Below are 24,877 nucleotides of genomic sequence, written 5' to 3'. Positions count from 1 at the left end.
GTTATCAGATCCCATGCAGGTTGTATTTTTTGCCTTTGAGAGGGCAGTGATGACTTGCTCCCTAGAGATAAGGGGTGGGGTTAGGTGATGGGGATGTCCTGATTTAATGCTGGGTTGAGACAGATGAAGTTTTCACTGAACCTGTCTGCCACAGGCTGGCTATATCTATGGCATTTGTATATGTGGTGTCCTTGACCATCAGTTCAGAGCAGATCTGAGTGCTTCCTTTGAGATTGTGGACATATGTGAAGAAGGCCTTATGATTGCCTTTAGCAGATGTGACTAGTTTGGACTTGAAATTTTCTTTGCAGAATTTCACTAGTACTCTTATTTGCTTGTTCAGGCTAAGGAGCGATTGCTTCCAATTAGGCACCTGCTCCTTCTTGGTCCTCAACAGCAGTTTTTTTCCTTTTATTATAGAGTTATATATAGCCGATGTCTACCAGACAGGTTTACTCTTTCTTGAGGAGGAGGATTTTGTCCTGTCAAGTATTCCTGATTCCATGCAGCTATGTAAATGCTCATATAGTACTTTGGTGTAGGTTTGGACATATGTGCCAGTTCCTATGGAGGGGCAGGGGGCTGTGAAGCTGTTTATACCTTCCTTAGGAGGTTGTAATCAGCTTTGCAGAAGGTTTTTTTTTTGTTTGACCTTAGCTGGGGGGGGGGGGGTCAGGGGAGGTGCTGACTTCGAAAGTGACCGCTTTGTGGTCAGATCTTACTAAGGAGGATGACACTGTAGGATGCTGCAGTGGTTGCTCATGTTGGTTAATACCAAGTCCAAGATATTATCACCTCTTGTGGGGGTGTCGACCAGCTGTTCCAAGTGATTTGCATTGATGAAGTCAAGGAATGTCTGAGCATTTGTGTTTTGGCATGAGTAGTTCTTCCAATCTATGGTTGGATAGTAAAAGTCATCCAGGATCAGGGTAAAGGTTTGAATCTTGACAAATTCAAAGAGGTGCAGATAGGTAGAGTGGGCATGTTGAGTCAAAGTCGGGGGCCAGTAGCTAGCTATGACTTGAATAGGGGTCTTGTCAATGGTTAACTGCACCTCGACTGTCTTCTGTGCATCATACTGTTTATTGTTATTAACTAATCTGCACAGTTAATCTAAAATTGTCTGCTTTACAGGGCCTGATAAATAAGGTTTTTACTGTCACACTGTTTGTAAAGCTTTTTAGTTAGTTTCACTGTGTGAAAGGTATTAATGGGAAATTTTCTCTACTTGTTAAGCATCTGTTTGTTTGTTCTGATTTCCTGCCAAGGAGTGTATCATATAACTGATTTGTTTGCAGTTAAAAGCATTCTGTAGAGTCTCCTTGCTCCTTTATCTGTTTAAAAACATTCATGTTGTGTCTCACTGCTGTTCCTCTGCTGTGATAAACATTTCTGTAGTGTTTTAGTGTTTACTGTCTAAAAGAGTGTAGGCTAGTAGCTATAGTATTGTTCCCCAACCCCCCTTCCTGTTGGTGTCTTGCGGTAATACTTGGTGGCTTTGCATCTGCCCGCCCCTACTGTAAATTTGATCTTGGACACTCCTCCCAGTCTAGTGTCATTAGTTCATTCTACCTAATACAGAGAGAACATGTGAGAAGGCCAATCCACTTAGTTTCCTAACCTTGAATTATCTTCTGCTTTTCCTATCTCCCTTTCCTTTACAAAAAAAAAAAAAAAAGAAAAAAACTTTGCTAAAATCTCCCTGCATTCTGCTTAACTGTAAAAAAATACACTTGTTTCCTGCCTTCCCTCTAACTAATCTAGTCAAGATACAGATTTGCTAGAAACAGGACTGTCTGTAAGCTTCTGAGCCCCCTCCCCCCGCAAGCCTGTCTGTGTTGGAGGGAAGCCTGCTAGCTTATCAGTGGGAGTGATAAGCACTAGGTAACCTATATACCACATAAGGAGTGGTTTCTGGCCCAGAAATTGTAGTTATTGTCTGTTTGGGCAGTTTTTCCATCTCCTTCAAGTAACTAGTCTAGGCCAGATAGAGATTTGCTGTATCCAGGACTGTTTGTAAGCTCCTGAGCCTCCCAAGCCTTTATGTGTTGGAGGGAAGCCTTATAGCTTATCAGTGGGAGTGGTAAGCACTAGGTAACCTGTCTACCATATAAGAAGTGGTTCTGGCCCAGAAATTGCAGTTATGGGCAGTTTTTCCATCTCTCTCAACTTTCTGATTTAAAAGCCCGCATTTTCACTTGTTTCCCCTCCCTTTCCTGTAACTAGTCTAGTCCAGATACAGATTTGCTGTATCCAGGACTGTCTGCAAGCTCCTGAGGCCCCCAAGCCTTTCTGTGTTGGAGGGAAGCATGCTAGCTTATTAGTGGGAGTGGTAAGCACTAGGTAACCTATCTATGACATAAGGGTGGTTTCTGGCCCAGAAATTGTAGTTATTGGCCGACTGGGCAATTTTTCCATCTCTCTCAATTTTCTGATTTAAAAGCCCACATTTGCACTTGTTTCTTTCCCGTAACTAGTCTAGTTCAGATACAGATTCTTAGTTTTAGCACTTGAATTTGCTTATTCGTGCTCAACACTTGTTCAGAACTTGTTGTAAGCACTAAATAAGCTACAAATTACTACAGCACTCAACCTTCCTCATTACCTAGATACTCAGGCATGTCCAAGGGTCAGCTCCCAGTGTTCTCTTCTGTCTATCTGATGAATCTGGGCATCTTGGGGCAATGTAGCAATTGCCTCATGTACACAGACAACCCTCTCCTCCTATCACCCAACACTACAACCTGTGAGAGATGCACTTATCTAGGCAAATTGGAGGTAAAGCTCTCTCCAAACAAGACTGAACTTGACAGTCAGGAGGAGAAAGTAAACACTTGCACCATACCATACTCATCACATAGTCCCTCTAAACCTACACCACCAAAATCCAAACATAGAAATACAAAAACATTCATGGAGGCTCTCAATAATAATCTACTCAAACAGCAGAGACCTGCAAAGCAAAAATGCAAGCAACCTCCACCCCTCAACACAACCCAAATGACACATAGCCCACGGACTCAGTGTGCCACTCAACCACAAACCATAAGGCAAAACAATGTACCCAACACACTAGTCATAGGTGACACTATAGTCAGGCACACTGATGTCCCACTCACAAGGCTAAACAAGGAGAAGGTTACTATCAGTTGCCTATCGGGTGCCAGGACCCGCCACATAACCCAGACACTCAGGTCACTCCACAGCAAGTACAAATATGACTCTGTCATTGTCCATGTTGGTGTGATTGACCTGTGATGTACCTCCCTAGACTATATGAAAAGAGACATGGAAGAGCTCTCCGATCTTGTAGCCCAGGCAGGTATGACCCTAATCCTGAGGAGCATCCTGCCATCGCCCAGAATGATACCGCAGTACAAGGACAAAATGATTGACTTCAACAATTGGCTAAGCTTCTGGTGTCATTCTAAGGGAATCCAGTATCTGTCTGTCTGGTTACAACATGGTCGACAGACCACGATGCTTTGCCAGAGATGGCCTGCACATGTCATCCCTGGGATTCTGGATAGTGGCTAAGGCACTTGCCACCCCTATAGTGCCTTTTTTAGGCAAGGTTTAAATGACAAATTCACCACTGTAACAGAAACAGGCAAGCAGAAACTGAGGGCAATGCTACTCAATGCTAGAAGTCTAAATCTCAAAATGCACTCCCTCGAGGCACTCCTTAAAATGGAGAACATTGATATCTGTGTAGTGACTGAGACCTGGTTCAAGGCTCCAGAGAGCACCCCTGCATTACCAGGGTATAACTCATACCACATTTTTCAGCCATCTAACCAAAGGTGGAGGTGTGTCCATATTCATTTAGGATATCCATACCTCCAGGCTAGTTGCTCAGCATAATGCATCCAAGGTTATCCAAGTGCAATTAACTCTGGGCAAAACTGCAATCGGAATTGTAGCTTGCTACAGATCCCCCACCAAGCCCCAGGATTCCCACTCCTCTTTTCTTGATATACTGGAAAATATTAGGGTTCAACCAAACACCCTAATAATGGGCGATTTCAACTATCCCACCATTAACTGGGAAAACTACTCATGTACCAACTCCTTCACTCAATGCTTCCTGGAATTCATAAATTCCAATGCACTGGATCAACTTATCCACACCCCCACCAGGAGGAAACAATATCCTAGACATAATCATTACCAACATCAGTGACCGGTGTTCCACACCTGAAGTCAACTCCTCATTGGTCAGATCCGACTATAAGCTAATCACTCTAGATATCCACATCCCTCCCCCACCCCCCATTAAGGAAACCATGGTAAAAAATTTCTCCAAAGCTAACTTCATGCTTCTTAAGACAGAAGTGGTGAACTTCATGACACCCACGTATATGGGCACTACAGTTACAACTGCTAAATCCTACACAAATGCACTCTATAAGCACTTACAGGAGTGCATAGATAATGCTATCCCAAACATAACCAAGACACTATCCTCCAAAAAAAGGAAGCCAATCTGGTAGTTCCCTGCCATAAACAAACCACAACAGAAGGAAGAAACTGTTGCAAAAGAGAGTAAAATCTCATGAGTGGAGGAGCTCCCTGGCCAGCCTCAGTAAGAAGCTGAGATCCCTTATAAGATCTTCCAAAGCTAGCTATGAAAACAAAATTGGCACTGATTCTAGGAACAACCACAAAGCATTCTATAGCTATGTCAAGAATCTCAATGGCAGCACCTAGATCTGCTCTGAGTTACAGCACAACGGCACAAAAATTATAGAACCAACTGATATTGCCAACATCCTGGCAGATAGGTTCAGTGCTAACTTTACCCCCCTCTCACCCTTTAAAGGGCACATATCTATACCAGAAAAATGCAGAGTCCCTGTAATCACAACTATGCAGGTAAAAGCTGCACTCTCCTAAGCCAAAAACATAACATACACGGGACCAGACAACATTCCAGGCTGCATTTTACATGAACTTCAGAACAAACTGGCTCCCCACCTAAGCACCATGTTCAATCATAGCCTCACGTCAGGCTTTGTTCCCACTGAATGGTGCACAGCAACAGCAATCCCACTCCATAAAGGGGGAGCCACCACTGATCCCGGGAACTATCGCCTTATTAGCCTGATGAGCCTGGTCTGTAAGGCTATGGAACATATCATCATGGAACTCATAAACAAAGATATTGGTAACCTCCAAACTCTGGACCCCACCCAGTTCAGGTTTGTGAAAGGCAGATCATGCCTCCTGAACCTGATCAACTTCTTTGAGGCAGTCACCAAAGCCGTAGATGAGAGTAAGTTGGTTCACACAGCCTATCTTGACCTCGCCAAGGCTTTTGACACCATCCCCCATTCTGTAATTATAGCTAAACTCACTAAACTTGATATAAATCCCTATGGCACAAGATGGGTTGCCAACTGGCTCACTGACAGACCCCACACTGTAAAAGTTGCAGACTCCAAATCTGATTTCAAACCAGTGACAAGTGGAGTACCACAGGGTTCAGTCCTTGGACTTCTCCTGTTTGGTATCTACATCTCTGAAGTACAGGTTAACACAGAAGGCCTTCGGCTAATGAAGTTTGCAGATGACTGCAAACTAGGAGCCATAGCCAAGTCCCCAAATGATGTGGACATCCTACAGAAGGGCCTCACTGAGACAGATGCTTGGTGTCAGAGCCATGGCCTCAAGCTCAATGCCAAAAAGTGCATTGTCATCCCCTTTGGTAAAAACTCTGTACCCATGAACTACCACATAGGCAGCAGTCTACTTAATGCCGAATGTGTGATAAGAGACCTTGGGACCCAGGTGGACAGTAGTCTCTCCTTTGATAATCACATCATCACAGTATTCAGGAAATCCTTCAATGCGGCACACCTCATCACAAAAGGGTTCTCATCCAGGGAAAAAGAGGTCATTGCTCCCCTCTACTTGACACTCATTAGACCCATTATAGAGTACAACGTCCCTTTTGGAATTTACCTCACAAGACATCTGCAGCAGCTGGAAAGGCCACAGAAGTACCTCACAAAGAGGATTACTGGCCTCAACTAAATGCCCTACACTGACCGTCTCAAAAAACTCCAGCTTTATTCCATAGCATATCACCTACTCTGAGGTGATCTCTGCCTAAAATATAAAGCTATGTCAAACCCAGAGCTGTTGGACATGCTACACCTAAAGAAATGCCAATCTTTACACGCTCTAGGGACCTAAACTTTGTCACCACAATCAACAGGACATACTGTAAGGACAGATTCCTGTCCCAGAGACTTCCCATACCCTGCAACAAGCTACCCATCTACGTCAAGCAAATTTTCTCATTAGCGCTCTTCAAGAAAAATCTTGATGAGTGGATGGGAAATAGGAAATACACCCCGGGGATCACTTCTGTGGCTCTGCTGAACAGGGGCACAGGAAAATAAACTTTCTTGGGTGGGGTAAGCCAGGGAACCTTGTTGGGCCGGCTTACTTAGGTCCTTGGGAGGATAGCCTAGTACCTACCTACGAACCTATGAGGTGTGTATGTTTTTAATGCATATTGCAGCTCCATCTCCTTTTTCTTTGCTGCCCATGCTTTGGGGTCTGAATGTATGATAGGATGAGTAACCTGGTATGGCTGCAGTGCCCTTCACAGGTTTGAACCACGTTTCTGTGACTGCACAAATGTCAGCATCTTCCAGGGTTAAGAATGTTTGTAACAAGTGCAGTTTCATGTTTAAACTCCTTGCATTTATCAGCATGACCTTTCATTTGCGTTTTGATGACATTTTCATGTTGGTATTTTTGACCTTATGGCATTGCCTAAAAAAAGCACTATGGGGGAGGCAAGAGCCTTTGCCAGAATCCTGAAGCCCAAAGGAGACAGATGCAGGCCATCTCTACAAAGCACTGTGGTCTGTCAGTCATGTCTTCCCAAGCTGTCAGGTACTGGATCACTTTTGAATTACACCAGAAATTAAGCCAATTGTTAAAGTCAATCATTTTCTGTTTGTATTGAGGCATCATTCTGGGTTATGGTGGAATGCTGCTTAAGGCTAGGTACATACCTGCCTGGGACACATATTCAGCGAACACGATCATATTTCTCTTCATATAGTCCACGGAGGTACGTTTTAAGTCATTCACGCCAACAAGGACTATAACAGAGTCATAACAGTACCTGTTGTTGAGAGACCTGAGTGCATGGGTGATATGGTGGATTCTGGCACCTGACAAACAACTAACCATGACTTTCTCCTTATCCAGCCCAGTGAGAGACACATCTGTGTGTCTCCTATGACTTGCATGTTATAGTTTATGTTTACGCCTTAGTGGCTGTGAGACACAGGTGTGTGGAGTAAGTGTGGTATGTGGTGTGGTGGGCATTGGAGTTTGCATGCATTTTTGCCTCAGAGGTCTATTTTGTTTGGGTATGTTTTTGTTGAGGACCTCGACATATGTGGGTGGGTGTTGTGTAGCTGTGGGTGGTGTTTGAGGTGTGGTGATTGTGTTGACAACCTTCTCAGTGCCAAATATACTGGCTTGTGAGGGAGAGAGCATAGACTCTGGGTTTTTAATGTAATTGCCACTCTCAGAAATTGTGTTCCTAGATGGTAGTAGTAGAGGGTTGTCCGTGTACATGAGGCAGTTGCTCCACTGTCTCAGGATGCCCATATCAACCAGACTGGCAGGAGAATCTGCAGGAAACTGTTCATCCATATTTGTCAGAATCTGAGGGAGAGAGGCCAGAGACATCTGAGGGGGTAAAGGATGGAAGGTCTAAGAAGAGTACTACTAGGTGATCACACAAGTGCTACTAAGGGAAATGTTGTAGTTGGAATACCTCACAAATGGTTAAAAACAGTGCAGCTGTGGTGTGTGACATATGAACAAGCCCAAACCAGCTCAAATGTGGGGTTTAAATTCCACAAAAAATAGAAGATTCTATTAACTCAGACATCTAGCCAATCCTGCTAGTCCCTGCTTTCTTTACACAATCAGCTTGTGCCAGAAAAGGTCCTGGCAACCCTGTGACTCTCACTAGCAGAGGAAATAGGCCTCTACCAACAAAGATGGCTGCCATAAACACAGAAGGGAAACACAAGATGGCTGCCAGAAACATAGACTGCAAAAACAAACAGCTCTGGATGCAGCAAACCTGTATCCAGACTATGCTACTCAACTTAAGGGTTAAGAATACAGTATACTCACAGAAAAGCACATATTAACCACTTATAGACAAAAACAGAATTCACAGTATGAAAAAAATACAGTTAAACAGTAAATCTGTAAAGCTATGGAAAGGATCATTATGGAATTTATAAATAAGGACATGGGTACCTAAAAAATCTCGGCCCAAGCCAGTGTGGATTTATCAGGGGAAACTCCTGCCTACTTAACTTGACTGACTTCTTTGAGAAGGTTAGTGAAAAAAAATAGATAAGGGCAAATTAGTACAAACCAAATATCTCAGTCTCAGAAAGGCATTTGATATCATCTCACACTCAGGTACCATGGATAAACTATCTCAACTAAATGTTAATCATATATTTTGTTGGATAGAAAACTGACTCACAAGCAGAATCTAGGAAATTAAAATGGGATGTCTACATCCTCCATAAGACGTGTCTAATGATGTATCCCAGGGTTCAGACCATGGAGCACTTCTCTTTGGCATTTACTTCTTCAAGGTCACAGCTACTGTTAACAGTTTATGGCTAACCAAATTTATAAATGACTGCAAACTTGATGCCATCATAACCTCCTCAGAGGACACTAAGATCTTCCAAGGGGGATTTTACCAAACCAATAGCTGGCATCAAAAACATGGATTAAACCAAAATGTCAATATTGTTTTAGAGACAAATGTTGGAAGCATTTTAGAAAATTATCAGAATACCATCAGGGTACCCATGGTGGTGGTGCTGCGGTAGCGTTGTCACCCCACAGTTAGATGTTGCCCGTTCGATTCTCAGTTAGAGCGTCTTCTGTGTGTCGACATGTGTGAATGGGTATTCCTTCATTGAAAGTTGTGCATTAGGCCCGGCAAGCCAGCACGTGAAAGTCTACTGCCAATCATTAGTGGACCAGAGTTCCACTGTGGCAACCCCCTAACCGGGAAAAGCCAAAAGACACAAAAAATCAGAATACCATCAGGAAGAGCTATGACCTGAGATAAGGACAGGTGCAATGTTTAAAATGCATTTGGAATGAATAAGGCACAGAAGACTGATTTTTGAGGTCAATTGAACTACAAAGAATTTTCAAAACAAAGTAAAACAAATGTTACAAGGACTACCTAATTTCAAAAGCATCTTTAATGACACACATTTGGAAACAAACATAAATTTTGCACAATTCAAATCTAAAAACACTACTTCAGAGGCTTAAACAAAAATAGGCATTGTTAATTAATGAAAACATGTATTTGGTAATACAAGTTTGAAAATATATGGTTTTATCCTATGCTATCATTTTGCTTTATCCAAAGAAAGTATAAATTATCAACAATACACCGTCAATAAAATATGCCTCTAGCAAAACTATTCTTTTGAGCAGTGCAAACTAGTGAACGTTTATACCCGTACAAAGCTACTTAGCAATCAAACTAAGAACACCTTAACGATGAGCAGACACACATAATCAAGCTTTTCAAATGGTAAGATGTCTAGTGTCAATATTAGGCCAAGTGATGGCTTTGTTTTATCAGCAAAGAAGTTTATTAACAGTAGAAAGTAGAAACTAGTCTTATTGGACTATGCATCATACTGACATTAAAATGCCATGATGGTAAGCAGAACCTTGACAAAGGTAGCAAAATGGCACTCATAGACTAACAAAAGGCATTGATACTGACATGTTCTCTAAAGCCAAGCCTCTCAATTGCCCTACAACCTAAACACAATACAGAATGACTGCACAAATGACAGCAGTTGTTAATGCAAAACAAGTGAAAAGGCTTCCATATTGAATTTAAAAAAAAAAAATATATATATATATATATATATATATATATATATATATATATATATATATATATATATTAGGTGGTGATGGTCAGTAGGACACAATTGAACATTTGAGTAAAGACAAAATATCTTTGGTAATCACAGTTAAAGGCTAAAAGTCACCTAATGCAATACCCCCCCCAGCAATTATAATCATCTAAATGAAAAAAATATACATTAATGGAACATATCCCAAAGTGGATGAGTTTGTGACGATGTAAGGACACTCCTGCTGCCAGCTATGCCAAGAGAAGTAGGGCAGTGGGAGTGTAACATGCCAGCACAGCTATCTGGAATTTTGTAAAGAATTATATGTCATTTGTATATCAAATTGATTTGCACAGATGCCTGTGTTGAAAATGTATGTGTACAGCTGCTTGTGTTAAAAATGCACCAATAGTGTGCCCTAGTGGACAGAAAAAGAAATATACATGTATTATTTCAACTGTTTAAATGTATATGTTTTAACAGAGGATACTGGAAGAAAAGAGGTTAATCTCAATCCGCCTAACTTTGAAAATAGTTTGAAATTAAATTACCTGGCTTAGGCCATAAAGGTTGTATCTTACAGTTCTCAATGCAGTCAGAGACAAAAAGTCTGTACTAGGAAGTTTTCTACATTGTCTTTGGGGTGAACTAATTGTTACTCTAGAAGGGTGAAGGTTTGTTATTGTTTTATGACTTCCAGGAGTTGCAGCAAATCCAAGCAAGGCTCTGTGTGAGTGTGTATTATTGTCACACATGTGCTAAATCTTGACAGATTCTAACCGGGGGGGGGGGGGTAGCATGGGAACCAGAAGTCAGATAACCAGATGTATGTGATGTCATTTTGTAATCCATCACTAAAAATTATATTTTAATACTAGTTGAGACTGAAGTCAAATTGCAATCTGTTTGTAACCTGACAAGAAAGGACCTCTCACCTGCTTCATCTTGCCTTCCTCTAGTAAGTGAATCATAGAATAGTAATTCTTTAGATCAGTCTAGAAACCATAGTGAGATTAGTTAAGTACTGTTTTTTTCTGTATCTGTGTAAATCTATTTGTTATTTTAAAATTTAATGTGATTGAAACTCTGGTGTTTACTGTAAATAGTATTTCCATGTTCTTTTCTTACTTATTATTAAATGCAATTAAACTTTTAATTGTGGCTGGTCTTTTAGAGAATGTTTTAATCTCTGAGAGTACTTATACATATATATTTGGTGACAACTCTGGTCACTCTTGAAAGCCTTGCTGTTGGCCAAACTACCCTTTGTATTAATATTAATTTCTCAGTATAACTGGGTACACTTGCAAGAGCCTTAGAGTAGCTGGCTTTGGAGTGTCTGGTGGAGGTGTAACTACCTTAAAGTCTGGATAGCAGGGGGGGGGCATAGCTAGTAAATCTGTGCCAGACCTTCCCAGGTGGGTTTGTGTGTGTGTGTGTGTTTGTGAAAATCAAATCTCAAAGAGTGTGTGTATCAGCTGCTTGCAGCAGGGATGCAAAGCACTGGTTTCACAGAGAAAGAGTTTTGGGCAACTTGGCTTGGACACTCGGCTGAGGTCTCAACTCTATAGCTGTGCTAGTGGACAGTCTTATTTGGGATGTGAAGGGAGACAAACAGAGAAATCCAGACCCTGAGTGTGTTCCCTGTGTGCTCTTAAAGGAAATTGTGATTGATTCAGAGAGCTGCATCTGGAAATACTGGGTGTATCCATTTTTGTTTCAAGTGAACATCCCTCTTCAATTACAGTGATGAGGATCCAGGCTTCTTGATTACTGGCCCAGAGTGTGGTTGTCACAAAAGTCATCACTAATATATGCAAAAAGTTGCCTATCACACTGCCAAGGACACTAAGAATAAATGTTCAGTATACGACAAAAACTGAGCAGTGAACATGTGAATATAAAAAAATGCACTTTTGACTGGAAACCATGGAACAGACTACAGCATATCCCATGAGAAGATAAATAAAATCCATTACAATACGATGAAAATAGAATGGTATACTTTTTGCAGGGGGTTCCCTCCTGAACGTCTCTTCCCATTGTGAGGTTCTGTACCCTCTGTGAATGCACTAAAGTAATATACTAATTATGAGGTCACTACATATTGAGGTAAAGGGAGTACTTAATCATGCATTCTGTTTATTCAGAGGTAATACAACCTTGGCATTAGTATGTTTAGTTATTAAGGGCATAGCCCTGAAACTAGAGGATTTAGGAAGGCAGCCCCCTGTTTACTAAGTTATTTTTATTTAAGAGTTTAAGTACATAATTACTTGAAATTCACAGCATTTTCAGCTTTATGCATACACAGTGCAATTTGATGCAACTGTCCATCTACTTTATTTTAAATGACAGCTTAGAGTGCACTGCTATTCAAAATTATTTTATTACTTCTCAAAATTTCCATGAATGAGGTTATGTTGCATTTCAAGGATTCTATGTTCAAAAAATTAACTAGTCCTATTTTTATTGAAATTAAAAGTAAGCATCACCGTAAATTTAATTTCTTGTTCATTTAATCAAAAAATTAAATAAAACTTATAATTGTTACAATCATGAGTGGTATGTGAAGTTAGCTTCATATTTTGCAGCAAGGGCCATCTATACCTAAAAATATTTTTGTATACTAGTAATGTGCTAGTTTTAGGTCACCAGAACCTCCAACACATACCCTTTGGAAAATGTTATGAATTCCCAGAATGCACAGCTTTGGACTATATTACAGTAGTCATCATTATGGTGATCGCACATTTAAGCTCTCAACCTCTTATCTCCAGACTCAAGAACAAACTGAGAAATAATCAAGGACAATCAGAGACACTTTAGAAAGCATTAGTCCTATTAACTTGAGAAGCTGACAGAAAACAGAATGCAATTTAGCTTGTTTTTTCTGAAGTAAAATAAGTCTGTAACTCTAATTGCAGTCATTATTAAGTGTAATCCATTATACTTTTTCCCACTATTGCTAGTTATATGAGAGACTATGAGGGACATTGCAAAATTCTGATGGACAGTTGAGAGGTGTTTTGGATATGACCGAAGAACAAACCCATGCACTAATCATCACCATATTTGGTTTTTTGTTTGTAACCGAGATTTGCTATGACATTTTCGTTGGTATGGTGTCACTTCACACTCCAATAGTCAAGATTTCCATCTAAACAATTTGTAAATGCATACCAGGTTATTTCATAAACATCTTAAAGCATATTTTAACTACAGTGGAACTCAGCAGGCCAGCTATGTCTGTGCTTGAATGATGCATAGATCTATCAAAATACTGCTGCAGAAAAGCTATTTTAATGCTTCCCATTGTAACAAACTGTACAGACAAAGGGAGATGCAGTGATATTTTATACAGGGACACTTCATGCCAATCATGCATGTTTCCATGCACTCTTCAGATTTATTCATCAACACTTTACAGCACAAAGCCAAGACACATGAAACACAACACAAATAGAGTAATGTAACTGAACATTAAATCAAACATATTTAATTCTCCCATCACCATATGCAGAAACATGCAACCACTTTAAACAGAATAAGCAGAGTAAAATAGTTGCTAGCAAATTGAAACCATGATCCTATGTCTCCTGGACTACATAAGCTTCTGTCATCATGTCTTCCCCTGGTAAAATGATACTGAAGTAACTCATCTCAAATGATACTGAAGTCATACTTATCTTAAGTGATACTGAAGTAACTCTTATCTCAAATGATACTGAAGTAATACTTATCTTAAGTGATACTGAAGTAACTCATCTCAAATGATACTGAAGTAATACTTAATCTTAAGTGATACTGAAGTAACTCTTATCTTAAATGTTACTGAAGTAATACTTATCTTAAGTGATACTGAAGTAACTCTTATCTTAAATGATACTGAAGTAATACTTATCTTAAGTGATACTGAAGTAACTCTTATCTTAAATGATACTGAAGTAATACTTATCTTAACTGATACTGAAGTAACTCATCTCAAATGATACTATAGTAATACTTAATCTTAAGTGATACTGAAGTAACTCTTGTCTTAAATGATACTGAAGTAATACTTATCTTAAATATATGATACCACAATAAGATAACTACAACATGATATATAATCAAGTAGCAAAAAAAGCAACAGTTTGAAAACAACTAAAACATTCAGATAACATGCAATGATAACACTGATGTGCTTCCCTCACAGTATTAGTGACTGTTACAAAGAGCAGGGTAATGTAGTAATTTCATTGGTGTAGTCATCAACTGACTATGTTTGTCAAAGCAAATCTATAAGGTGCAGAGCACAAGACAGAGAACATTAATTAATTAACTAGTTAGTTAAATGGAAAGAGTCAACAATCATTCAAATCAGTCAGTTGATAAAGTTTAATTAGGAAACATGCACAGTGAGATGCTAACAGGGTTCAATGTGTTAGAATACATACAAATTATGAAAAAAATCAGAGATGATTGACTTTTTTATTACTCAAATAGAATATTTTTCCACCCTGCAGCTGACCCTCAGTTGCCATCAGCTCCATTCTTCATTCATTAGGTCCACAAGACCCACCTTGCCCTCCCCTGAGCTCTGCCTGATTAACATCGAGGGCCAATGAGGAGACCTTGGATGCTGGTCTCAGCACCGTACTGCTCCTGGGGAGTTGTGGCCTAAGTCCCACCCCCTGCAGCAGCCTTGCAAGCTTAGTAATTGCTGCTTTCAGAAGGTGCATGTGCACTTCCATTCATGCAAAAGCAAACTACTTACTAAGTGATATACCGTCTGCAGTATGGATAATGCCAGGCTGAAACACTGCTATTGTGGTGAGGCTAGGTTGCCTCTTCTCCCAGGATGGTAGATCCGAAGTCGCACATTCACTCCCATCCCCCCCCCCCTTGTGGCCCCTCCAACAACTGTGCCACTAATCAAATGTGAGTCATCTGGGACATAGTAAGGCATTTATCCCTCTGCACCATAGGGCTGCCACCAAAATGGACTTTTAATCACAAATGACTACTGTCAGTCATTTTGCGGAACAACAAATCAACAATTATTCAAGTGGATATCAAATGCAACAAATTAAGGAATAGAAAGTCAGCGTCTGAAGATGAATGCAATCAGTGCATGATGGAAAAATAATGTATTTAAAGTAGTGGAACTACTAAACAGGTTCAATATACTGCAATGACAAATGCGACAGAAGGTAACGGGATTAAATGGGTGTGAAAAGGTAAAGTCAATGGAATTAGTTGAAGGAAAAAAGGAAGAAGCTTAGAAGGAAAAAGTGAGATGTAAAAAGGTAGATGCAGACTTCCCTTTATTGTGATATCATGGGAGATATGCAAAGTTCCACCTAAAAACTGAAAATGTTTCACCACACTGACGTCAGAGTTAGGAAAAGTAGTACAGAAATACAGATTATTTGTCATTATGTTTTCTATAAAAACTTCAAATGATATGACTTTGAACAGAATGAAAATGTGCACAAAGTAGAGATGAAAGCTGATGACAGATGAACAGAAGACAAGATGATCAGGTGGGCGTAAAGAAAAAAGAAAGAAAGAAATATTATGTATGCAGGAAGTTGTCAGGGAACACCACAGGTCTTCTACGCAGCAGAGCTCAGTCACACAACCTTGCGATGAAGCATAATCCATCAGAGGGCACTACAACTGCCCAGAGCAGAAGGATAGGAAGGCACACAGGTAAAGAATTAGTGACCTAAGCAAGGACTAGCTGCAATAAGCACATCCATCTTCTTCTACTGGTTCACATGGGTTTATATTATTTCACTGAGTTCTCAGAAACTTAAACTTGAAATTCATATGGTGGAGATCATATGACTGAGTTTCCAAAATCTCAAAATAAAAAAAATATATGTTTTTACAGGGATCCAGTTATATATACCAACTCTGAGATCACAATTCAGAGGGGAAAAGGGGAAATTCCTCTATTACCACTGTATCACAATCTACATAGAACTGCTTCACAGGGGAATTTATCCTTTTCCCCATTGTAATGCAGTGTTGGAGTTGGTATGTATAATTTGCAGGGGGAGTAGGGCTGCAGCCCCCAACATGCCTACAAAAATGTATTTTTCTATCTTTTTTTTTATTTTGAGTTTTCGGAAACTCGATCATATGGTCTCATCCATATGAATTTTGAGTTTCCGAAAACTTGAAACAGTATAAACCTGGTTCACATATACCCTTCAACTGGTACTTTTGGATATAACCCATAGGGATAAATGGCTCCATTTCCAAGATGGGAAGATCTTATTCTTATCTTATCTTATCTTATCAAGATGGAGCTGCTAACAGATCAGGAATACATCACAGTATTTCACTAGCTGCATATAAATGCTATACATATGAGTTATGTTGTCCAATGACTGCCAGCAGGAATCATGAATTCACAAAAACATCAAAGTAGGTCTTATCCTAATAAAGGCGAATAAATTAATCTTTGGTCACTAAATACTGTACATTACAACCACACACAGAAAGCATCTGGGAATAAGCACATCTTAGTTTTTTTGTACATAAAAATTCATAAAAATATACATCTGCATGCCCACATAGACAGGCATTCCCTCTTCACAAGGCTGTTGGATAACATTATATAATAATATAGTTTTTCATAGCTATACAGTCATTATATTCAAACCAAAGCACTTTAAATGTAAACTATTATGCTTAACAAGTTACTATGACTACTCAGAGGTGATCTCTGCCTGACATACAAGGCCATGTCCAACCCAGAATTGATGGACATGCTCCACCTAAAGAAAACCCTATCCCATCAAGCCACACGCTCCAGGGATCTAAACCCCACCACAACAATAAATAGGACATGCTGGAGAGATAGATTCCAGTCCCAGAGACTTCCCATGCTCTGGAACAAGATTCCAATCTACATTAGGCAGAGCTCTTCGCTAACCGTCTTCAAAAGAAACCTTGACAAATGGATGGGAAACAGAAAGTTTACCTCAGGGATCACTTCAATGGCTGGACAGAGGCACAGGGAACTAATCTAAGGGGGCGGCGAAAGCCAACACATTCCAGCTAGGCTTATAAATGCCTTTTGGCAGATAGCCTAGTACCTAGCTATCAACCTATGAATTACCTTCTTTATTTAACAGATGTAACAGATACATTTATTTTTTTTATCAGCATAGCATGTCAGTCTGTGATATGCAATCACTGATATATACTTGTATGGCTTTGATAATTCTGTGTGATTCCTTTAATTCACATAAAATTTTTATTATTATTTTAGAAAAATGTTTGACCTACACTGCCTTATCACACAGCACATCTCAGCACATGAAACACTTACCTGTAATCCAAAAATGCACAGTACAGAAACAGCTTGTTGGTATTGTTTACCATCTGGTTACTCTGCTCTGTGCTCTGAAAGAAAAGTTGAGAGAAAAACAATTGAAATTAGAGTCTAGATATGTCACTACAGAACAGCGGTTTAGTTTATGCATTACATACATGCTTTCAGCAAATTATCCTTTAATGCATATCATTTTTAGTCCCAGAAACACAGTTCTCTTAAAATGATATCCACATTTATGGGATAAAACGTCAGAAAAACAAACTGGCAGCAATTTGCTCAGATAAAAGAAGAACAAACTCCAGAACATTTGATTTCCATAATAATAGCTGTGATCTGACAGCAGAATACAATATCTTACTGGCAATGACTTATTGCTCCTGGTCTGTTGTTCTCAGTAGTGTCCAAGACAGGTTACACTTACAAAGAACTGATAATATTACTGCACAGATTCTGGCATTAATGTCACATACAGGGTGGGTTTAACTCTCTCTGTCCCATTTCATCATGACAGTCACAGATGTTCTAAAACGTCTGAGAATAAGAAAGCATTGTTTATACTTCTTATGCTTGTCAAAAAAAAAATTGTAAATAACATTTAAGTCAGGTTTAATGGATGTTAGCCCAAGAAAGGTAATCATTGTGAATTCAATGTGAAGTCAGTGAATGAGTCTAAATACTGTTACATCAGTATAAAATCTGTGAGCAGCAGTTAGGGAAGCAATAACAAAGTGTAATACAACCAGCAAATCAACCAAGCTGGTTCAGAATAATTAGAAGGCAGTTTAACCCATGCATTCTGTCATTCATAGGAGTTCTAGCTCTAGCTGGCACTCAAATGTACAAGGGAAAAAGCAAAATGAGCTTAAAGCAAACAGATGGTTTGATTCTTACAACCACTGCTTCAGCATTGCATGTTTTGATTGTGTCGTGTGATGATAAGTATTGTGCATTTGGATTGTGTTGTGTGACGATTGTCCAACTGACTTAAATCCAAAAAAGACATCCCTAAAAACGGGCAGTTTTCTAATACAGGTTGCCTAATTAACAAAAAAACAGGTGAAATCCCATAATAGCACCTTTCACCATACAGATACATTATTTATCATTTGGCTATTGTACCCTGTTAGGGAATTCTTGAAACATGAGTATGTTTTAATGCTGGATTAGCTGAAGGGGAATGCTTTGAGTGGTACAGATAAGGGTATCACACAAAACATTTGGGAAAGTGTTTTAAACCAGTAATTGCAAGTGAGCTTATCAGTGGGAGTAGTAAGCATTAGGTAGCCTATCTACCACAACATCCAGGTATAGATTCTTAGTTTTAGCACTTGAATTTGCTTATTCGTGCTCACCACTTGTTTAGAACTTGTTGTTAGCACAAAATAAGCTACAAATTACTACAGCACTCAACTTTCCTCTTTACCTAGAGGAAAACAGTTATTGTACTTACTTTCCTCACTTCCTAAGAGAAAAGCAGCTCTTATGCTCACTTTCCTCACTTGTCTAGAGGAAAGTAGTTTTTTATTCAGTATGTCCAAGGGTCAGCTGCCATTGTTCTCTCCTGTCTATCTGATGAATCTGGGCATCCTGAGGCAATGTAGCAGTTGCCTCATGTACACAGACAACCCTCTCCTCCTACTACCCAACACCACAACCTGTGAGAGATGCACTTATCTAGCCAAACTGGAGGTAAAACTCTCTCCAACCAAGACTGCACTTGACAGTCAAGAGGAGAAGGTAAACACTTGCACCACACCACACTCATCTCATAGTCCCACTAAACCTACACCACCAAAATCCACACATAGAAACACAAAAACATTCTCTGAGGCTCTCAATAATAATTTGCTCAAGCAACAGAGACCACCAAAGCAGAAACGCAAGCAACTTAAACCACAGCTCATAAGACAAACCAAAGTACCCAACACACTAGTCATAGGTAACTCTATAGTCAGGCACACTGATGTCCCACTTACCAGGCTAAACAAGGAGAAAGTTACTGTCAGCTGCCTGTCGGGTGCCAGGATCTGCCACATAACCCAGGCACTCAGGTCACTCCACAACAAGTACAAATATGACTCTGTCATTGTCCATGTTGGTGTGAACGACCTGAGATGTACTTCCCTGGACTTCATGAAAAGAGACATGGAAGAGCTCTCTTATCTTGTAGTCCAGGTGGGTATGCCCCTAGCCCTGAGTAGCATCCTGCCATCGCCCAGAATGACAAGGACAAAATGATTGACATCAACAATTGGCTAAGCTTCTGGTGTCTTCTAAGGGGATCCAATATCTCTCTGCCTGGGACAGCATGGTCAACAGACCATGATGCTTTGCCAGAGATGGCCTGCACTTGTCACCCCTGGGATTCCGGATACTGGCTAAGGCTCTTGACGCCGGTCTACAATGCCTTTTTTAGGCAAGGTTCAAATGACAAATTCACCATCGTAACAGGAAGAGGCAAGCAGCAACTGAGGGTAATGCTACTCAATGCTAGAAGTCTAAATCTCAAAATGCACTCACTCGAGGCACTTCTTAAAATGGAGAACATTGATATCTGTGCAGTGACTGAGACCTGGTTCACGGCTCTAGAGAGCACCCCTGCATTACCAGGCTATAACTCATACCACAATTTTCAGCCATCTAACCTGGACCAGAACACCAAAGCTGGAGGTGTGTCCATATTCATTAAGGATATCAACACCTCCAGGCTAGTTGCGCAGCATAATGCATCTGAGGTTATCCAAGTGCAACTAACTCTGGGCAAAACTGCAATCCAAATTGTAGGTTGCTACAGATCCCTCACCATACCCCAGGATTCCCACTCCTCTTTTCTTGATATACTGGAAAATATTACAGTTCAATCAAGCACCCTAATAATGGGCAGTTTCAACCACCCCACCATTAACTGGGAAAACTACTCATGTACCAACTCCTTCGCTCAATGTTTTTTGGAATTCATAAATTCCTATGCCCTGGATCAACTTATCCACACGTCCACCAGGGGCAACAATATCCTAGACCTAGTCATTACCAACATGAGTGACCGGTGTTGCACACCTGAAATCAACTCCTCATGGGTCAGATCCGACCATAAGCTAATCACCCTAGATATCTGCATCCCACCGCCACCCACCATTAAGGAAACCACAGTAAAAAAATTCTCCAAAGCCATCTTCATGCATCTTAAGACAGAAGTGGTGAACTTCATGACACCCATGCAGATGGACAATACAGTTACGACTGCTGAAACCTACACAAATGCACTCTATAAGCACTTACACAAGTGTATGGATCATGCTATCCCAAATAGAACCAAGACACTATCCTCCAAAAAAATGAAGGCAATCTGGTGGTCCCCTGCCATAAACAAACTCTACAACAGAAGGAAGAAACTGTTGCAAAAGAGAGTAAAATCTCGTGAGTGGAGGAGCTGCCTGGTCAGCCTCAGTAAGAAGCTGAGATCCCTTATAAGATCCTCCAAAGCTAGCTGCGGAAACAAAATTGCCACTGATTCTAAGGGCAACCACAAAGCATTCTATAGCTATGTCAAGAATCTCAATGGCAACACCCAGATCTGCTCTGAGTTACAGCACAGCAGCACGGAAATTACAGAAATAACTGATATTGCCAACATCCTGGCAGATAGGTTCAGTGATAACTTTACCCCCCCACCCCCTAAAAGGGCCCATATCTATACAGGAAGAATGCAGAGTCCCTGTAATCATATCTATGCAAGTAAAAGCTGCACACTCTAAAACCAAAAACACAGCATCCATGGGACCAGACAACATCCCAGGCTGCATTTTACATGAACTTCAGAACGAACTGTCTCCCCACCTAAGCACCATGTTCAGTCATAATCTCACTGCCCAGTGAATGGCACACAGCAATGATTATTCCATTTCAGAAAGGGGGAGCCACCACTGATCCTGGGAACTAGCGCCCTATTAGTCTGATGAGCCTGGTCTGCAAGGCCATGGAACATATTATCATGGAACTCATAAACAAAGACATAGGTAACCTCCAAACCCTGGACCCCACCCAGTTCAGGTATGTGAAAGGCAGATCATGCCTTCCGAACCTGATCAGCTTCTTTCAGGCAGTCACCAAAGCCGTAGATGAGGGTAAGGTGGTTCACACAGCCTATCTTGACCTCACCAAGGCTTTCGACACCATCCCCCATTCTGGAATTATAGTTAAACTCACTAAACTAGGTATAAATCCCTATGTCACAAGATGGGCTGCCAACTAGCTTATTGACAGAACCCACACTGTAAATGTTGCAAACTCCAAATCTGACTTCTAACCAGTGACAAGTGGAGTACCACAGGGATCAGTCCTGGGACCTCTCCTGTTGGGTATATACTTCTCTGAAGTACAGGCTAACACAGAAGGCCTCTGGCTAACAAAGTTTGCAGATGACTGCAAACTAGGAGCCATAGTCAAGTCCCTAAATGATGTGGACATCCTACAGAGGGGCTTCACTGAGACAGATGCTTGGTGTCAGAGGCATGGCCTCAAGCTCAATGTCAAAAAGTGCATTGTCATCCCCTTTGGTAAAAACTCTGTACCCATGAACTACCACATAAACAGCAGTCTGCTTAGTGCCGAATGTGTGATGAGACCTTGGGACCCAGGTGGACAGTAGTCTCTCCTTTCATAATCACATCGCCACAGTAGTCAGGAAATCCTTCTATGTGGCACATGTCATAACAAAAGGGTTCTCATCCAGGAAAAATGAAGTCACTGTTCCCCTCTACCTGGCACTCTTTAGACCCATTATAGAGTACAACGCCCTTTTGGAATGTACCTCACAAGACATCTGCAGCAGCTTGAAAGGCCACAGAAGTACCTCACAAAGAGGATTACTGGCCTCAAAGAGATGCCCTACACTGACCATCTCAAAAAAGTCCAGCTTTACTCTGTAGCATATTGCCTACTCCAAGGAGATCTCTGCCTAACATATAAAGCTATGTTAAACCCAGAGCTTTTGGACATGCTACACCTTAAGAAATCCCAATCCCTCCGAGCTGCACGCTCTAGGAACCTAAACCTTGTCACCACAATAAACAGGACATGCTGAAGGGATAGATTCCTGTCCCAGAGACTTCCTATAGTGTGGAACAAGCTACCCATCTATGTCAAGCAAAGTTCCTCATTAGAATTCTTCAAGAAAAATCTTGATGAGTGGATGGGAAATAGGAAATACTCCCTGGGGATCACTTCTGTGGCTCTGCTCGACAGGGGCACCGGAAATTAACTTTCTTGGGTGGCATAAGCTAGGGAACTTTGTTGGATAGGCTTTCTTAAACTCTTTGGCCAATAGCCTAGTACCTTCCTATGAACCTATGAGAAAAAGTATTTAAAATATAATTAACATAGAAGCATAGCTTGGGATTCACAGAGATAAAGTTTATTTCTACAACAGTCTTGCACAGCTAAGTGGCACTGTGTTACAAACACAGGCAGACATGAAATCTGCATGCATGGTCATCCAGCACTTAAGTGCAGACACCTATGCTTCCAGATAGTTAAATGAACAGGAACATAACTACGCAAGTGATGACATATGCAGTGAAATGCAAACAAGGTGCAGTAGTCTAGCAATACTGCCTACAGGTATTACATACTGCAGTCATGCAACAGGAGGAAACAGACATTCACAGGCCAAGAAATGTAAAGCTCTGCATGTATTAGCAAGGTGCTGTGAGTTTGTGCATCCCTTAGCAGGGTAGCATACAGTACCAGAAAACAATAGCCATACAGTATTGACAGTACAGTGCTGTCAAAATATGTATAACACCTGTCATAATCATACAACGGAAGGCAAGGGATGCAAATGAAAGTAGAAAAAAGAGGAAAGCAAGCAGTGAGTCACACAACAGGGAAATATTTAGAAGTATGCAGAATGGCAAGAGGTATGCAAGACATTTTTGTGAGGATAGAGACCCATTTTTTTCTTTATATGGGGAAAAGAGACAGCAAAAGTCAAAAGGGAAAGATGGTTATAGGAAAAGGAGTTAAGAAAGTGTGCAGAGGCACATCGGCACATACACAAAACAGCAGATACAAAGGTGGAAGGGTAGGCAGTAGGATGAAGAGATAGGGGATGGCTGGAGACACAGGATAGACAAATGGTGACAGGGAGGGTGAGCCCGTGTATGGAGTATGGGGAGGGTGGGCCCATGTACGGAGTATGGGAAATGACATGAGTGAGAGAGAATACACACATGGCTGGAGATAGGGTGGGGCTACAGCAGCAGTGTATCAACTGTTGCTCCAAAGAGATGGATCAGATTAGCTGGTGGTATAGGCCACACCCTCCCTTGGTGGCCCAATGGTAGTAGCCAACCAACTAAATGAAGCTGCAATCCACCCTAGGAGAGTCTCCACCTGGGTCAGATACCTGCTTAATGATCTATGCACTACAGTCTCCATCACCTGGTCCGGCTGAAGCTGGATCACTTTAGAAATGAAAGAGGGATACCATTGTTAAGGGCCATGACCACTCTACATACCTTTCTCCTGCCCACATTTTTGCAAATTGTCTGGATTTTTGCCTCATATTGTTGGACTCTTTCTCATAAAACGTTTGATCTTCTCTCAAATCATTGGGGATTGAAGTAAGAAAATAACAACACTCATCTGAGTTTCAGATTTCGCACCCTTCAGAAAACCTATGCTAATACAAAGCCTTTTATTCAATCAACAACGTTCTTGGTTTATAAGAAAAATATTTAAAATGTTCCCCTATTTTGGGCCTTTGTCCACCCCACCCTCCATTATTTATGGCTTTGTCCAGATTTTTGTGCTAAGAGGTTGAGATGAATGCCCAGCTCTAGAAAGGCAGTCCCAGCCTTATTGTCCTGTTACTCCTTAGCTATAGTCGCAGTAGGGACGGAACATATTGGAGATGCCTGCTGAAAAAAAGCAAAGCTGCTATCTGGCCCTCCAGTGAAGGGCCACAGTGGGAAGTTAACATAAGTAAATTCATCTTCAAAATGTGCTAAAAATATATAAAATTTGTCAGCACCTGTGAGTGAAACTAACCATGGCTGGCAGCAAGCCTCCCTCCTCAAGTAGTCTGCATATTACTATCACACTCTACTTATGCTGAAAGAGAAAAAGCACATCAGAAAGCTGTGCCAACTATAAGGAAAAATTATAGATGCACATCACAGTCCCATAAATATATTTCCTTAGCTGTGTGATAGGCAGCAGGTGTGCATGCGTATGCGTGTGTATGTATCTGCTGCACGTATGTTACCATGGATCTCATTCAGAAGATCGACTCAACAGAAAGTTGAACTTCATGTGGTCACGACCATATGATCAACACTGGGAAAGGATAGAAAACAATAAAAATCTAAATCTATGCTTTTGCTGGGGGCAAGACACCCAGTACCCTCTACACCCCCTGCATATTATGTATAACAACTGAGATTGCACTACAGTGGGGAAAATAGCAAATTCCCCAATCCCCACTGTGCTATGCTCTCCATTCAAAAGCTTTGACATTTCAGAAAGTTGACCATATGAAGTTTGACTTGCCGTTGAGTCGATCTTCTGAGTGGGACCTGTT

At 40.8% G+C, this 24,877-nt stretch overlaps 1 protein-coding gene across 2 annotated transcripts in view; it reads right to left on the bottom strand.

Annotated features, from left to right (window-relative positions):
• ADGRD1 (adhesion G protein-coupled receptor D1) overlaps nucleotides 1-24,877 on the bottom strand; it is a 2,063,662-nt gene that overhangs the window by 876,510 nt on the left and 1,162,275 nt on the right. For both annotated transcript variants that reach the window (XM_044068759.1, XM_044068760.1), the window contains one exon: nucleotides 17,290-17,363. In XM_044068759.1, the coding sequence (XP_043924694.1) occupies nucleotides 17,290-17,363 (74 nt within the window). The remainder of the gene's footprint in view (nucleotides 1-17,289; nucleotides 17,364-24,877) is intronic.

Source organism: Protopterus annectens, chromosome 4.part0, assembly GCF_019279795.1.
Source record: "Protopterus annectens isolate FY-2018-M chromosome 4.part0, PAN1.0, whole genome shotgun sequence".
NCBI classification, from domain to species: Eukaryota; Metazoa; Chordata; order Ceratodontiformes; family Protopteridae; genus Protopterus; species Protopterus annectens.
The sequence above is the reverse complement of the archived record's forward strand: the minus strand, read 5'-3'. Positions and strand labels throughout refer to the sequence as shown.